The sequence below is a fragment of the Silurus meridionalis genome, chromosome 2 (assembly GCF_014805685.1).
Source record: "Silurus meridionalis isolate SWU-2019-XX chromosome 2, ASM1480568v1, whole genome shotgun sequence".
Taxonomy (NCBI): domain Eukaryota; kingdom Metazoa; phylum Chordata; class Actinopteri; order Siluriformes; family Siluridae; genus Silurus; species Silurus meridionalis.
The window spans coordinates 7647080-7664194 of NC_060885.1; the positions used below are offsets into that span (position 1 = coordinate 7647080).

The window sequence follows — 17115 nt, forward strand, 5'->3', positions numbered from 1 at the left end:
AACCCAATAGAGAATCTTTGGAGGGAGCTCAAACTCTGTGTTTCTTAGTGACAGGCCAGAAACCTGACTGATCTAGAGAAGATCTGTGTGGAGGAGTGGGCCAAAATCCCTCCTGCAGTGTGTGCAAACCTGGTCAAAACTACAGGAAACGCTTTGACCTCTGTAATTGCAAACAAAGGCTACTGTACCAAATATTAACATTGACTTTCTCAGGTGTTCAAATACTTATTTGCAGCTGTATCATACATATAAATAGTTAAAAAATCATACATTGTGATTTCTGGATTTTTTTTTTAGATTATGTCTCTCACAGTGGACATGCACCTACGATGACAATTTCAGACCCCTCCATGATTTCTAAGTGGGAGAACTTGCAAAATAGCAGGGTGTTCAAATACTTATTTTCCTCACTGTGTGTATATATATATATATATATATATATATATATATATATATATATATATATATATATATATATATATATTATTATTATTATTAGAAATATTCATCTTAATCTATTTTCTTGTGAGACCAACTTGAATGCCTTTTCAAAAAAAATAATAAATAAATACATGCATGTTTATACACAAATAGGTACAACGATCTCAAATGTCAGCTGTAATACGTGCTAATGTGGTGCATGTCAGTCAAAAATGAGACTCATAAATGGCAGGGTTTACCAACTACTCATTTATGTAATGCTGTAATTGCACCTATTTATAAAGCACGACGTGCCGGTTCTGATGCGTATATCGTTTGCCTGAGGGCCAAAAGCAAAAATCATTACGGACAATGTTGCTTTTGCGCTACAGAAATACAGAAGAATGCTAATCCTGGGTGTAAAAAGCTGACTGTAGCATTCCTTCACGAGATGAAAGAACATTCTTTCAACAAGTGATTGTCTCCTTTTAGGACATTGTACCTGTAGACGCTTCTTATGAGGTGAAAGAGCTTTACGTGCCTGAGAACAAGCTGGACTTGGCCAAGGCTGATGCAGAGACTCTTCCTGCCGTTGAGATTGGAATGGTAACTTTTATACACACACACACACACACACACACACACACACACACACACACACACTATACCATCCGTAGATTTTCTTTGCACACTATTTGCTGTCCGATACCATCACACGACTTGTTCCTAGGGTCATCTATAGCATTTCTTCTCATTTACGCCGCTTGTCTATTGTTTAATTGAGTTCAGAACTCATTCAGTGTGTTTCTTCCATTTCGAGTAGGTTATATAACATTTCTGTTTACTATCGGTAGAAGAATGCTGAGGAAGGAGCCGCCAGGAAGAAGGAAAAGAGGAAGGCCAAGGAGGAGGTTTATGGATGTGGTGAGGGAAGACATGCAGGCAGATGTAGAGGACAGGGGGGGTATGGAGACGGCTGATCCGCTGTGGCGGCTTCTATTGGAAGAAGCCGAAAGATGATGATATAACATTTATGAAACAGTTGAATGGCGACTAGAGTGGTTATTTATGCTACTTTACATTACCAGTTTATGTTTACGTATATTTCACACCCAGGCCTTCAGTGGTGTCCTACCTGAAACCACCCACCTCTTAATAGCATCATTATGACGACACGGCGCTAAAAACCATAGTTATTATAGAGAAACACAGTATAACAGAGCGCTGCATCAGAGAAAGGAATCTCATACAGCGAGAATGAATGTTATTACTAAAGCAAGAAACCCAATAAACCTTTTTCATTTAAAGACCCTGGGGGTTTTCATGCAAATTGTGTGCATTTGTTCTCTGGAAAGAAAACGCAAAAGTAAAAAATGTTTCATAGAAAAAATCTTAACACCTGTTTTGAGCCTTTCCTCTGTCAGTTATTGTGGAATAGAAAATAAAAACAGACGTTAAATGGAGCTTTGCACAGTTTGCTACAGATGCGAAAATGCAGACGTTATCGTACGCCTGCTAGATGGCCCCGGTGTCACCAACTTAAAATCTGATCGGTTAAAGCAGCACCTACAAGCAACGTGTAATTTTATGCTAAGGCCTCGAGTCAGATTTCTTTTTCTTTGTTTAAAAGGGGTGTCTACCAGCTGCCTAATATTAAAATGTATATAAGCTTTAACATACATACCGTAATATCCGGACTATTAAACGCACCCAAATATAAGCCGCACCTGTCTATAAGCCGCAAACTAATGAACTTTACACAGGCTTTAACCCTCTGGAGTCTGAGGGTGTTTTTGACCTCTCGAGAGATTTTGACATGCTCTTACATTTGGTTCTTTTTAGTTGCTTTTAAAATATATTATTGACAAAAGACTTATCACATTGTATTCAGCACAAACTGGGCTACCATAATATGAAAACAACTTATATGTGCATGTTTGTATTTTTGACAAAATAAGGTTTATGCGTTGTTTTTGAAAAAGCAAAAAAAAAAAAAAAAACTCACTGAAATAAGGCCACAAAACCGATAGTAAACATGTTTCCCCAAGACTTTTTGAGAACAGATCTTCTAATGTAGGTTTTTTTATTTTTAATCATGTGAAAATCATCCTGCCTGCTCATTTACATTAAACAATACTTTGATTTAAAATTTAAAAACACTTTCTACTTTGAAAGGCCATGTGCGAAGAGGCGTCGACATGCTGTGACTGACAGCTTCGTAGACAATGGGTCGCATAATGAGCTGTCAATTACATAATGAGCTGTGGATCACTGAGCCAGGATCACAGTGAGAAGTACAGTACTACAACAAGGAATGTGTTTCCTTTGTGGTTTATTTAAAATACACATTAGCAAGGACAGCATTAAAAAGGGAATTGTGTAACAATAAAACAATACAGTACAGTATGTCTAAAAAATAGAGTGCAACAAAAACAATAATACACTACAGTAGGGTTCTGCAAAGCCTAGCCTGTAGGGCTACAATACTATGCCATGTATAATAAGAGCCCAATGTAGCGATACATCTCTCCATTTGTATTTGCGTCCCTTGGCTATTGACTTGGCAGCTTGAGCATTTGTGTTGTGGCACAGAGTTGACACAACACTCACCGGGAAAAACATTTTAAATAGACTAAATGGAGAATGAGAGTCAGAAGACCTCAGTTGAGGTCCAGGTTCATGTGCGGGCAGGAATCGTAGAGTCTGTGGAACTGTGTCATTATCTGTCTGATCCTTCCATGACATGGTGGACTGTGTGTGCTGCCCTTTTTGGAGCAGGTGCTTGATCACATCTGTTTATGAAAAACACACACACACACACACACACACACACACACACACAGACACATGAACATCACTAATATTGTCATTGGTAAAGTTCTTTGCATGTCATACAATGCAATAATGATTCAAACTAAAAATGATTTAAGAAAATATAAAATATGTACTTACTCAGCGACACCTGTGTGGCCTGGTGTGAGTTTCCAGTGAAGGCAGGGGTGATGCAGCCACACTCCTAAAAATAATCAAACAATATATTTTTCAGTATTTTTGATGAATACACTTGAACAATATATATGTTAGCATGCATTGTACATATAGCATTTACACCTCAGCATTCCGAAACATCTATGCTAGCTAACATTAAAAGGCAATGCTGACAAAGCTAGGCAGAGATGTCTACAAACAATATGAGTTTAATATGATCAGAATGTAAGACTTAATAACTTACTCATCATAGCAACTTGCTGGAAAGTCCTCGCAAACGCTCCTCGTCGGAATCGCAATCTTCTTCGGATGAAAAGGTAAATTCTCTGCCATTGTTTTATGCCACTGTCCGGGGTGGGGTGTGTGTCTGTGTGAGACTCAACGTGTGAACTGTTTTACCTGTGAATAGCGGGGGGGCGTGTCCGCGGGGGCGTGTCCGCTCGCTGCTCATTATCAGATAATGACCTGAGGTGGAAAATCTGTGCCTCTACTTGGTTTCACATGATTTATATTCATTGGGAACTTATGTTTTTTTTATTTCACCAACTTATTCTAAAACTACACACTTTAAGCTGTCTAAAGATATATATTTTTATATCCGTGTGTCAGCTATTGGCCGAGTTTCCGCGCTTTTTGATGACGTGTTTCTAAACAAAGCTGACGCAGACAAAGGCGACAGATGGCGCACCCTGACTATTTTATTCATTTAAAAAAAAAATACGTTTTGTTTATATAATGAGCATACACAAATGAAAGTAGACCCTTTACAGATTTAAATGATGTATGATCAAATATGACCGAGCAGTTTAAGCTCTTTTTGCTGGCATCTGAAAAAAAAGCACGTTTGGGCGCCGGCGGCAATTCAGACTCCAGAGGGTTAACGAAAGACAGTGTCTGTTACACGGCTTGTATCTAAACAGTAGCCTACCAAGAAAGTCATTGTTCACTGTCTTCCTCCTTCCTTTCACAACTATTTCTCTCGGGAGTTTTTCTTTTGGCATCGTCGTGCGTTTAAAAATCACCATCGGTGAATCTTTTCTCCCGATGCCGTGCAGCTCAGAACACGGGTGAAGTGTGTGTTTTCATGCCCGGTTGTTTTCAGCGTGATGAATGATTCACATTTCCTGTAGACAGTCCGAGTGAGCGGCAGGTCAAACATCAGAGGAACCTCATCCATGTTTATGATGTGGTGCGGCCCGATTCAGTGGGAGCGCATCTAATTTAATATAAAGAGTTTCATTGGTTCACCTGAACCCGTTCTGCAATTTCATTGGTCTAATGTTATGGGGCTCCGTTTTTTTGGCTTGAAGCTTATGAAACCGGGAAAAACCCAGGAAAAATCCATAAATTAGCCGCTTCGTTGTTTAAGCCGCGGGGTTCAAAGCATGGGAAAAAAGTAGCGGCTTATAGTCTGGAAAATACGGTAATATTTCCAAAGGTTTTGGGACACCTGGTCATAAGTACGGTATGCGCTTTTTGAGCATCGCATTCCGCGTTTATTCCTGATTTGCTCTTAAAATTCCCTCCACTCTTCTGGGAAGATGTTCCACTAGATTTTGGGGTGTGCTTGTGGAGATTTGTGCTCGTTCAGGCTGTTAGTAAAGTCAGATAATCGTGTAGGTGTGGGTGAGGTAAGGTGAGGTGAGGTGAGGAGGCCTGGGATGCAATCAGCGTTCACATTCATCCCAAGGGCGGCCAATAGGGATGAGATCAGAGCTCAAAGCAGATCTTTGTGGAGTTTGCATTGTGCACAGAGGCATTGTCATGCTGGAACAAGTTTAGGTCTCCTAGTTGAAGTGAAGGCCAAATTTCACGCTACTACATCCATAGACACCCTGTACAATTGTGGGCCTTCGGCTTTGAGATTTGAGTAAGAATCGCATATGGATGGGAAAGTCAGGTGTCCCAATACTTTTGTCCATATAGTGTACGATCTGCCAAGGTTTGATCCACCACTGTACTTCACTACGATTGAGTAACTTCATACTGGTGTTGGATGTTCTGATATCTCAAGTGCTTGTAGGCGTCTCATGCTTGCTCAATCTGAAGTAAATGGGTTGGTGAAAAATGTTTTATGTCTGTAGATCTGAGTCTGAGATATAGACTAATATAAAGTCTTCTCTGGAAATAATGCTCCAATCTTCATATTCTTGGCACAATCAACATTATTAAGCTTTGTAGTCCTCCAATTATGAAGAAATAGGTGGAATTTCTTCAGAAATTCTAAAGTAGAACTGCTGTATTTGATCATAGACTTTATCAGTTTCCTTTTCAGACTTTGGGGGCGGAGTTTAGAGAAAGGAACGATGTGAAATCATGCTAATCTCTTCTTGTGGTTGTCTGAGTAATCTGTCCCCAGAATGTTCTAGAATGTAAATACAGAAGAAAAGTTTTTTCCCCTCATGGTTTTGGATGCTAAATTTGTTCGAATGATTGCTTGAAAACTGGATTTGTTTCAGGACAAATATTTCTAATGTGAAATTCAGGCTTCACAGTGAAGCACAAACCAGTGATGAAATCAGTGTCATGTTTGATCAGATGGAAAATTAAAAAACCTTCACACTGTCCTGCTTTTAGGTGGACATGCAGTGGGTCCAGGTGCTGGCTGAGGGCTGGGCCACTCCGCTCAACGGCTTCATGAGAGAGAGGGAGTACCTGCAGTGCCTTCATTTCGACTGCCTGCTCGACGGTAAGACTTTCGTCTGCGCACTTCTGTTTGCTCGAATCTGATTTCGGCAGTTTAATGCAAAAAAGGACACGTTGCCCCCCCTCCCACTGTCGAACATCCGCCAGGTGTTTTATTATTTTAAAAAGTCCACACACATGCCAGTTTACTTCACTTGTTTCATTTTTTTAAAACATGTATGTGTATATAAAATCAGTATAATAAAATCAATATTTCAGTATACTATGATAAATCGATATATTTTATAATCCTGTGTAATAAAGCTTTCTGCAATAAAATCATGTAATGCAGACGTAATTTCTTACTTATTCATACATTTAGTTCCAGTCCACTAATTTGTTTGGAAAAGCACGTATATGTCCACAAACCTGTGCATATCCCTTTACAAAGTCACGAAAAATTCCACCTCTCAGTTCACTTCCTATTCAATGAAATTCCACTTCCTAGTTCACTTTCTAGTTCACTTTCTAGTCATGTAAAATTCCACTTCCTAGTTCACTTTCTAGTCATGTCAAATTCCACTTCCTAGTTCACTTTCTAGTCATGTCAAATTCCACTTCCTAGTTCACTTTCTAGTCATGTCAAATTCCACCTCCTAGTTCACTTTCTAGTTCACTTTCTAGTCATGTCAAATTCCACTTCCTAGTTCACTTCCTAGTTCACTTTCTAGTTCACTTTCTAGTCATGTCAAATTCCACTTTCTAGTTCACTTTCTGGTCATGTCAAATTCCACTTCCTAGTTCACTTCCTAGTTCACTTCCTAGTTCACTTTCTAGTTCACTTTCTAGTCATGTCAAATTCACTTTCTAGTTCACTTTCTGGTCATGTCAAATTCCACCTCCTAGTTCACTTTCTGGTCATGTCAAATTCCACCTCTAGTTCACTTTCTAGTCATGTCAAATTCCACCTCCTAGTTCACTTTCTAGTTCACTTTCTAGTCATGTCAAATTCCACTTCTAGTTCACTTTCTAGTCATGTCAAATTCCACCTCTAGTTCACTTTCTAGTTCACTTTCTAGTCATGTCAAATTCCACTTCCTAGTTCACTTCCTAGTTCACTTCCTAGTTCACTTTCTAGTTCACTTTCTAGTCATGTCAAATTCCACTTTCTAGTTCACTTTCTGGTCATGTAAAATTCCACTTCTAGTTCACTTCCTAGTTCACTTTCTAGTCATGTAAAATTCCACTTCCTAGTTCACTTTCTAGTCATGTCAAATTCCACTTTCTAGTTCACTTCCTAGTTCACTTTCTAGTCATGTCAAATTCCACTTTTTAGTTCACTTTCTAGTCATGTAAAATTTCACTGCATAGTTCACTTCCTAGTTCACTTTCTAGTCATGTCAAATTCCACTTCGAGTTTACTTCCTAGTTCATTTTCTAGTTCACTTTCTAGTCATGTAAAATTCCACTTCCTAGTTCACTTTCTAGTCATGTCAAATTCACTTCCTAGTTCACTTTCTAGTCATGTCAAATTCCACTTCTAGTTCACTTCCTAGTTCACTTTCTAGTCATGTCAAATTCCACTTCCTAGTTCACTTCCTAGTTCACTTTCTAGTTCACTTTCTAGTCATGTCAAATTCCACTTTCTAGTTCACTTTCTGGTCATGTAAAATTCCACTTCCTAGTTCACTCCTAGTTCACTTTCTAGTCATGTAAAATTCCACTTCCTAGTTCACTTTCTAGTCATGTCAAATTCCACTCTAGTTCACTTTCTAGTCATGTCAAATTCCACTTCCTAGTTCACTTTCTAGTCATGTCAAATTCCACCTCCTAGTTCACTTTCTAGTTCACTTTCTAGTCATGTCAAATTCCACTTCCTAGTTCACTTCCTAGTTCACTTTCTAGTTCACTTTCTAGTCATGTCAAATTCCACTTTCTAGTTCACTTTCTGGTCATGTCAAATTCCACTTCCTAGTTCACTTCCTAGTTCACTTCCTAGTTCACTTTCTAGTTCACTTTCTAGTCATGTCAAATTCCACTTTCTAGTTCACTTTCTGGTCATGTCAAATTCCACCTCCTAGTTCACTTTCTGGTCATGTCAAATTCCACCTCCTAGTTCACTTTCTAGTCATGTCAAATTCCACCTCCTAGTTCACTTTCTAGTTCACTTTCTAGTCATGTCAAATTCCACTTCCTAGTTCACTTTCTAGTCATGTCAAATTCACTTCCTAGTTCACTTTCTAGTTCACTTTCTAGTCATGTCAAATTCCACTTCCTAGTTCACTTCCTAGTTCACTTCCTAGTTCACTTTCTAGTTCACTTTCTAGTCATGTCAAATTCCACTTTCTAGTTCACTTTCTAGTCATGTAAAATTCCACTTCCTAGTTCACTTCTAGTTCACTTTCTAGTCATGTAAAATTCCACTTCCTAGTTCACTTTCTAGTCATGTCAAATTCCACTTTCTAGTTCACTTCTAGTTCACTTTCTAGTCATGTCAAATTCCACTTTTAGTTCACTTTCTAGTCATGTAAAATTTCACTGCATAGTTCACTTCCTAGTTCACTTTCTAGTCATGTCAAATTCCACTTCTAGTTCACTTTCTGGTCATGTAAAATTCCACTTCCTAGTTCACTTTCTAGTCATGTCAAATTCCACTTCCTAGTTCACTTTCTAGTCATGTCAAATTCCACTTCCTAGTTCACTTCCTAGTTCACTTTCTAGTCATGTCAAATTCCACTTCCTAGTTCACTTCCTAGTTCACTTTCTAGTTCACTTTCTAGTCATGTCAAATTCCACTTTCTAGTTCACTTTCTGGTCATGTAAAATTCCACTTCCTAGTTCACTTCCTAGTTCACTTTCTAGTCATGTAAAATTCCACTTCCTAGTTCACTTTCTAGTCATGTCAAATTCCACTTTCTAGTTCACTTCCTAGTTCACTTTCTAGTCATGTCAAATTCCACTTTTTAGTTCACTTTCTAGTCATGTAAAATTTCACTGCATAGTTCACTTCCTAGTTCACTTTCTAGTCATGTCAAATTCCACTTTCGAGTTTACTTCCTAGTTCATTTTCTAGTTCACTTTCTAGTCATGTAAAATTCCACTTCCTAGTTCACTTTCTAGTCATGTCAAATTCCACTTCCTAGTTCACTTTCTAGTTCACTTTCTAGTCATGTCAAATTCCACTTCCTAGTTCACTTCCTAGTTCACTTTCTAGTTCACTTTCTAGTTCACTTCCTAGTCACGTCAAATTCCACTCCCTCGTTCACTTTTTTATTATTGTAATTAAAAATAACCTTTTGGTTTTTAAAATGATAGTATTGTATAAGGTATAAAATGTCAGCTGTATTGAAGCAGAAGAACCTTTAAAAGAAATGTACAAATACTTTAAGTTAAAACATGAGCTATAAAACAGACTATAATGTGAGTGTAGCTCTTTTTAGTGAGCGTCTCTTCTCTGGGAGCAAGCAAAACAATCTTTTTTCAAGTATCATGTCTGAAATATCGCTTACAGTTTTTGCTTATGTGTAAAAACAGTATTGCGCTGAGAGCTGTGCAGTACAGCTGTGATCATCTACGCCGTATTCATCAGAAACATGCTCCTGCTATATTGGTTAAGTAACGGTCAGAACTTATGTTCCAAGAAGTTTTTTTTTGCTGAAAATGTGAAATATTTTACATATGTTACACTTTTTACTAAAATTAACAGAGGATTCGTTTAAAAATGAAATGACTAAGGATTCTAAAAAAATCTTTTGCTCTGAATGTAAAATATTTCATATATAGCAAAGTTCTTACTGAAATTTCAGCCTGAGAGTAGTCGTTTTTTCTTTTGTAAATTAAATAATTACACAAACAATTTTTTGCTCAAAATGTAAAATATTTAAGATGTATATACATGTCTCTTTTACGTATTTGGGTTAGTGGGATTTTTGAACAACCCAGATATGAAATAACTGCTCAGTTTATCAGCACATAAACCATCAGTGGCTTCATCCAACATTGTCTTTGCTTTGAGAAGTAAATATGGATCACTGTGTGCTTTTCAAAAGCTACAAGAGAGTGAATGCGAGTCGACACAAAATCTTCCGACACTCAAAGTAAAACAATGCTGCCCTGCATTACACCATGTTCTACTAGATATGAATATGCGGCTCTTATTGTGCTTCATATTATTTCTCAATTGTTCAAGTGGTCCAGAGTGGACATTTCCCTCTAAATAAAGACCACCAATGAAATTCACTGTTACTTCCAGGTTGGGATTTTAGTTAAGATTTAGTTTAATATTGATCATATTAAATTCACCTAAAGAAAATGAATAGAACATGTTCTCTGTGCTCAGAAACAATGAAAAAAAATTCTCCTTTTTATGCTTTCAATATAAAATTAAAAAAGGAACAAAGGCATCGAGATTTACTGTTTTTCCGATTGTTTATAAAAAATAATAATAATAAAACTCTAATGAATTCTTACTCGAAATGAATTCTTACCACAAGCATCCTGTGACTCAAGCACGGCACTAGAGGGCGCTGTTGATAAGCAATCCACACAAAGTCTCCACACCATCTTCCCTCTGCGCTCCTGTGGAACAGTCCGGACCGAGGGGCAACTCGAAGCAAATCGCATTAAACATGATCTAAATGCGAATTAGGACCGGAACCCTCACATCGATCCGGCGCATCCGGAGCTTTGCGAGCGCTCCTGGAAAAGCCCCCCCCAAAAAAGCGAAGGAACATTGTGTGCTTTATTTTCACGTTTATTATGAGAACAGCAGATATGCTGAGGGGCCTTTTTTTTCCTTTATTTTTCCTTTGCCGTGATCTGCCCCTTTCGTTTGTAATCATTACGACGATTCTCCACACCGAGTTTCCAAAATCGAGGCCATTTCATTTTATTGCTCCGAGAATGTCGATCCTTTCGCTGCGAATCGGGTTGCCAAGTGTTTTCCAGCATGCACCGTTTCATTCTGACACAGTTACATTAGAATATCTTGAGTAATTGGAGTTTCTTGAGTAACAGTATTTTGAAGATGTGACCTTATGACCTTATTTCTTTTTGCCAATAACCTTTCTAGTCATTATACTAATGAATGCTCTATGAAGCCAGGTTACTGTTATTTCTTATCCCCGTTGCACAGTAGCACAAAGGCAGCCTGGACCTTTTGTCCTACTTGTCCATCACTCTGTCAACGACTGCCTTCTTTAGTTTTCTGCTTATTTTTTCGATCGCTTTTCCTGCTTTCTAAAACCTCCAGCTTCATAAGATTGATTGTTCCTTGCTTGCGATGTTGGATTTCAGCCTGAGCTTTTTGGAAAAGCTAGGATGAGTGGAAGAGGAACGTGTTTGCGAGTGTGTGTGTGTGTGTGTGTGTGTGTGTGAGGTGGTTGGCCAGTGCCTGGATGCGCAGCGCCTTTTAGTCTTATAGGAACCAGCTGCTTTAGCTCGTTTTTTGAAGCAGTACCACAGAGTACAGGGATTCTGGGGGCCGTTTTTTTTTTAAAAAAGATCTCCAGTTTACATTTATTTATTCAAGGTGTAAAAATTGATAAATTAAAACAACTTTTATTTGTCAAATACGCATTCATACAGAGTACAACATGTGGTTTTTATGGATGTCCAATACTGAAGAAATGTAAATAGACATAGAAGATTAAAAAAAATATATGAAATACAAAAAATATATATAAATTATGAAGTATAAAATGTAATAATGAATGTAATAATTCAAGTTTTTAATACTCTGGTCAACATGAGCATGAACAAATATATAAATGTTTTATCCAAATGTATGTTTATTATTAGTAAACCCGAACTCAACATAGAGCATGAAAACTAGACATGTTTCAGAGGTCGTAGATGTTTAAATAAAATCTGTTCATGTCCATTAGACACATGAAAATAAGAACATAGAAATACCATGTTTCCTAATTACTTCTATTTCTTTGCACTGAGCAATTTACTCACACAAGCCTGTTTACACTTTCAGATGAGAGTGCGGCTGATAAAAATATTCTTGTAAATCTTTTTCTTGTAAAAAATTCCGTAAAGCTGCTTTGAGACAATGTCCGTTGTGAAATGCGCAATAGAAATAAACTTGACTTGACTTTTAATTTATAGTGTTTTAAATGACCAAACTTTTGCTTGCTATGTTTCCACATGGACGCTTTTAATAATTTTATATATATATATATATATATATATATATATATATATATATATATATATATATATATATATATACAGTACAGACCAACACAGTACACACCTTCTCATTCAAAGAGTTTTCTTTATTTTCATGACTATGAAAATTGTAGAGTCACACTGAAGGCATCAAAACTATGAATTAACACATGTGGAATTATATACATAACAAAAAAGTGTGAAACAACTGAAAATATGTCATATTGTAGGTTCTTCAACGTAGGCACCTTTTGCTTAGATTACTGCTTTGCATTCTCTTGATGCTCACTTTGAAGAACCTACAATATGACATATTTTCAGTTCACTTTTTGTTATGTATATAATTCCACGTGTGTTAATTCATAGTTTTGATGCCTTCAGTGTGACTCTACAATTTTCATAGTCATGAAAATAAAGAAAACCCTTTGAATGAGGTGTGTCCAAACTTTTGGTCTGTACTGAATATATACATAGTATATAGTGTGTGTATGTATATATATATATATATATATATATATATATATATATATATATATATATATATATATATATATATATATAAATTATTAAAAGCGTCCATGTGGAAACATAGCAAGCAAAAGTTTGGTCATTTAAAACACCATAAATTAAAAGTCAAGTTTATTTCTATTGCGCATTTCACAACGGACATTGTCTCAAAGCAGCTTTACGGAATTTTTTACAAGAAAAAGATTTACAAGAATATTTTTATCAGCCGCACTCTCATCTGAAAGTGTAAACAGGCTAAAACACCATAAATATATATATATATATATATAAATAATTTGTGTCTGTATATAAATAAATATATAGTTTGTGTGTTTCTGTACAATTATCAGCATTGCAGCATTTCACACAAACTCACATAGCTTTCACAGTCAGTCCTCATGTAGATTTTCCTCTCCAGCCACCTTCCTTCTGATATCCCTTTCACTGTATATCTGTAACTATACCTTTACCTTTTGCCTCTTGGGGCTTGTTTTTTTTTTTTTTTTTTTTGCACATCCCCGAAGCTTGCCATGAGTCGCTGATATATGAGGCAAGCGCTTGACCTTTCCCCTCTTTCCACAGGAGGAGTTATTAACTTGTCCGTGCCGGTGGTCCTGCCCGTCTCGAGCGTAGACAAGGAGCGTCTAGACGGCTGCACGGCACTGGCGCTGGTCTACTGCGGCCGCCGCGTTGCCATCCTGCGCAACCCCGAGTTCTACGAGCACCGCAAGGAGGAGCGATGTGCGCGCCAGTGGGGAACCACCTGCAGGGACCACCCCTATATCAAGGTCAGGAGGGTTCACAGCAGCAGCGCTTTAGATCTCATGATGATGATGATTTCACACTATGAAATGTCCTTTGACACGATCCGCTAACCAAAGCGACGCATCAGAATCATGGGACACAAAGTGAGGAAATGTATACAGTAGTAATTGCTAAATCGTTGCACAGGTAATAAAAGTACTCTAGAGTAGGTTGTGTAATATATATTTTGGCTATACGCTCGCAGTGTAACAGTGATACCTTCACGCCAGCTCATTCGTGCAATTATTCAGTCAGTCAATCATGTGGCCGCAGTACGTTGCCTAAAATTATGCAGATCCAGCTCAAGAGCTTCAGTTAATCATAGTTCACATAAACCTCAGAACGAGGGAGAAACGCGATCTGGGAGACGGCGGTGTGGCTCGCAGTGCCAGATGGGCTGCTTTTGAGTGTTTCCTGGTGCATTTTAGGGATTTTCACCCACATGAAAAACAATTGGTGAGCAGCAGTTTTGCAGGTGAAAACATTTGATGAGAGATGTCCTAGAAGGTCGTATATGAACGACCAAATAACTACTCTTTACACATATACTGAGCAGAAAAGCAACTCAGAATGCACTACCTTGAGGCAGATGGGCTACAGAAGCAAAAAAACATCTCAGGATTTACTTTTGTAAGCCATGAACAAGAATTCAAGGCTACAGATTTATCTACAGGTTTATCTACAATGGAAAACTGAAGATGAGGGGAAAACAGCTGATGTTTATCTGTTCCTAAACTTTAAGCCTAGTCTAGATCAACGGTCTGGAAAAGTGCTAGTTTAAGGATTTCAGGAAGAGGAAGGTCTTCACCCGCCGCTTGAAGATGGCCAATGACTCCGCTGTTTGGGCTTTTAGGGGACGTTCATTCTACCACCTTTGTGCCAGAACTGAGAAGAGCCTTGAAGTACACTTACCTCTTCCCCTGAGAGAAGGTGGTACCAGTTGAGCAGTGCCAAACGATAACGCCTGAGCATAAGGTCCATAGGTGGTTTTTGAAGATCCCATTCCACAATTTGTCTCCATTTGCCGTTATTATAACCTCCACTACACTCTGGGGTTTAATCAATGTTCCAATTTTATCCCAGGTGTTCCTTTCACTCCAAACCATTTAATGCATATCTTCATGGAGCTGAATTTGGGCATTGGGGTGTTGTCATGCTGGAACAGGTTCGTGTCTCCTAGTTTAAGTGAAAGGAGAATGTAATGTTTATGAATCCAGAGACATCCGATACTTTTGTGTGCTTCCAATTTTGTGGTAACAGTTTGGAGAAGGCTGAAAAAAATCAGGTGTCCCACTGCTTTTGTCCATATATAATGTGTGTCACATAAAAGCAGCAGAAGACTAGATTTGCTTTGGACAAGGCTACAATCATAGGACGGACACACACACACACACACACACACACACACACACACACACACACACACACCCACCTTTGCTTTAGTTTGTCCCTCTGGACTGAATAAAGGTGCAGTTCATATTGCATTATTGGTGCTGTCAAATTCTCCATTCTGATTGGTTGAAAGGTTTAGTGTTCTAGGGCAGAAACTCCAGAAAGGTTATTAAAGTTTTGAAGTTTTTCACAAGTTGCACATTTATTCAGCACTTGAGTAAAAACCTCGTGACGTGACAACTTTCTGCCTTCCTGTATTTTATTAACATGATTAGTTATATATTTGCCATAATGTAAGTCGGGGGAAAATAAACCCTGATTCATGGCTGTAGCACAAAATTAAATGTAAAAAATAAAAAAATACAACGTGGTACAGCACGGATCCGTCATCATCGGCGAACTGTTGTGTTGTACGAGGAATAAAACAGTACCTTATTGATTTTGTTCAGTCTTTTTATTGATATTTTACATAGTATAACAATTTCAATAAAAAAAGAAGGACCAAACGGCCAAATGTTCTTGCCCATAATTATATTATTATATTTAATTTCAGCTGCACATATACATACACATTTTCATATACAAAAAAAAACCAAATACACACACACACACACACACACACACACACACACACACACACACACATATATATATATATTGTCTGTGTGTGTGTGTGTGTGTGTGTGTGTGTGTGTGTGTGTGTGTATATATATATATATAAATATACATATACAAAGTAGAGAAGGCAGGAAATGAAATAACAAGGACATTATTGTTTTTGGAAATGAGGTAAAAGTCATATTTTTCCGTAAACAGTGCCCCCCCATCGAGCGTTTTCCTCTGTAGATGGTTATTACGTATTATCTATGAAGACTCCTGTGATGTTTGGGGACATGACCCCGCTCCAGGCCCAACTATGAAAGTCGTTCTCTCGACTCTGCTCCATCGTCATATTTACAGTCGAACTTGCCCTAGCCGGTAATAACACGCTTCTGTAAAGATCGTTTTCATTCTGTCAGGAGGCGTACCCGCCGTGCCCTCCTCCTCGGCTCCTACACTCGTAATCCTCTTATCCCTTACCTTCCGACGTCTCGCGTATCTGTTTTGCTTTGGAAATGCTCGCTCAGCATTCTGTTTACACAGGGCTAAGCCAGATCCTCCTCTCCTCCGCTTCCACCCCTCTCACCTTCCCGAATGCTGAGGGGAAGAGGAAGATTAGTGGTTCATTGGATCCGAAGGGCATGAGTTCAAATCCCTGCCACTCTTGGGCCCTTGAGCACGTCCCTTAACCACAACAGCGGGCTCAGGGCAAATCGAAAGCTTCAGGACCAGTCACATGACCAGTGAGATTTGTATGGTATAAAGTAATATTGATTTGTAGTCTCAGGGGGCTTGGCTTTAGGGAAGGGAGGTCATTTATGTGCCTGAGAAGGGAGAATTTTTCTTGTTGGCACGGAGAGGGCGGGGCCTCGGGACTGACTGCCTGCCTCTCGTTTTATTTAAACGAAAGCGATCGTTTGTTAATATCCCGAAATGAAATTAGTGCCTATTGTAGTTCTAATGTTTGGCAGGGTGTTTAATAAGCTGCGGTTGAGCTGAATCACGGTTATGTGGTCTGGCAGAGGAATGTGTACCCGCCTTAGTCTTAGGCAAGCCTCAGATCTGGTTGACACCGCCGCTGCTGCGCGTGCGCGGGGGGGTGAATTCCCCTGGCTGAAGCGTGTCTGTCAGCAGGATTAGGACTGGATAACCTGGGTTCAATTGCATGTGGTAAATCCACTTTTCCTGTTTATTCCCATTGCTTGTGTGACCGACAGGGAATGAAGCAGCAGCGTGCCAAAGGTTCCTGAGCCTGAGACGTCAAGGAAAAGCAGACCTACTGAAAAGACTGTCCTGCAGAAGCTCTACCAGCTGTATAATGCGCAGAGACATGGGAGATCTAAACTACAGGAGGAGACAAACATGTAGAAGAAGTACAATAAAAACCGATTTATTCAGGTTATTAATTATATTATAGGTTTTAGGTCTGTAGTGTTTGTCTGCAACCAAAAAGAGAGCGCTAAACAGATTTACTGTGAAAGTCTGGTGATGGCAGTAAAAGTACGCACATCCTTCACTCAAGTAGAAGTAGAGATTAATTTATTAATACAAAATCATTTAAAATGTTGGTATCTTATGAATGTATTCAGGCTGAACATCCAC

The 17115-nt window shown here is 38.5% G+C and overlaps 1 protein-coding gene across 1 annotated transcript in view; it reads left to right on the forward strand.

Moving 5' to 3' along the window:
- The window catches only part of papss1 (3'-phosphoadenosine 5'-phosphosulfate synthase 1), a 41780-nt gene that overhangs the window by 12825 nt on the left and 11840 nt on the right, over window positions 1–17115 (forward strand). The window contains exons 6-8 of the mRNA XM_046876672.1: window positions 913–1026; window positions 5986–6097; window positions 13300–13505. Coding sequence (XP_046732628.1) covers window positions 913–1026; window positions 5986–6097; window positions 13300–13505 — 432 coding nt within the window. The remainder of the gene's footprint in view (window positions 1–912; window positions 1027–5985; window positions 6098–13299; window positions 13506–17115) is intronic.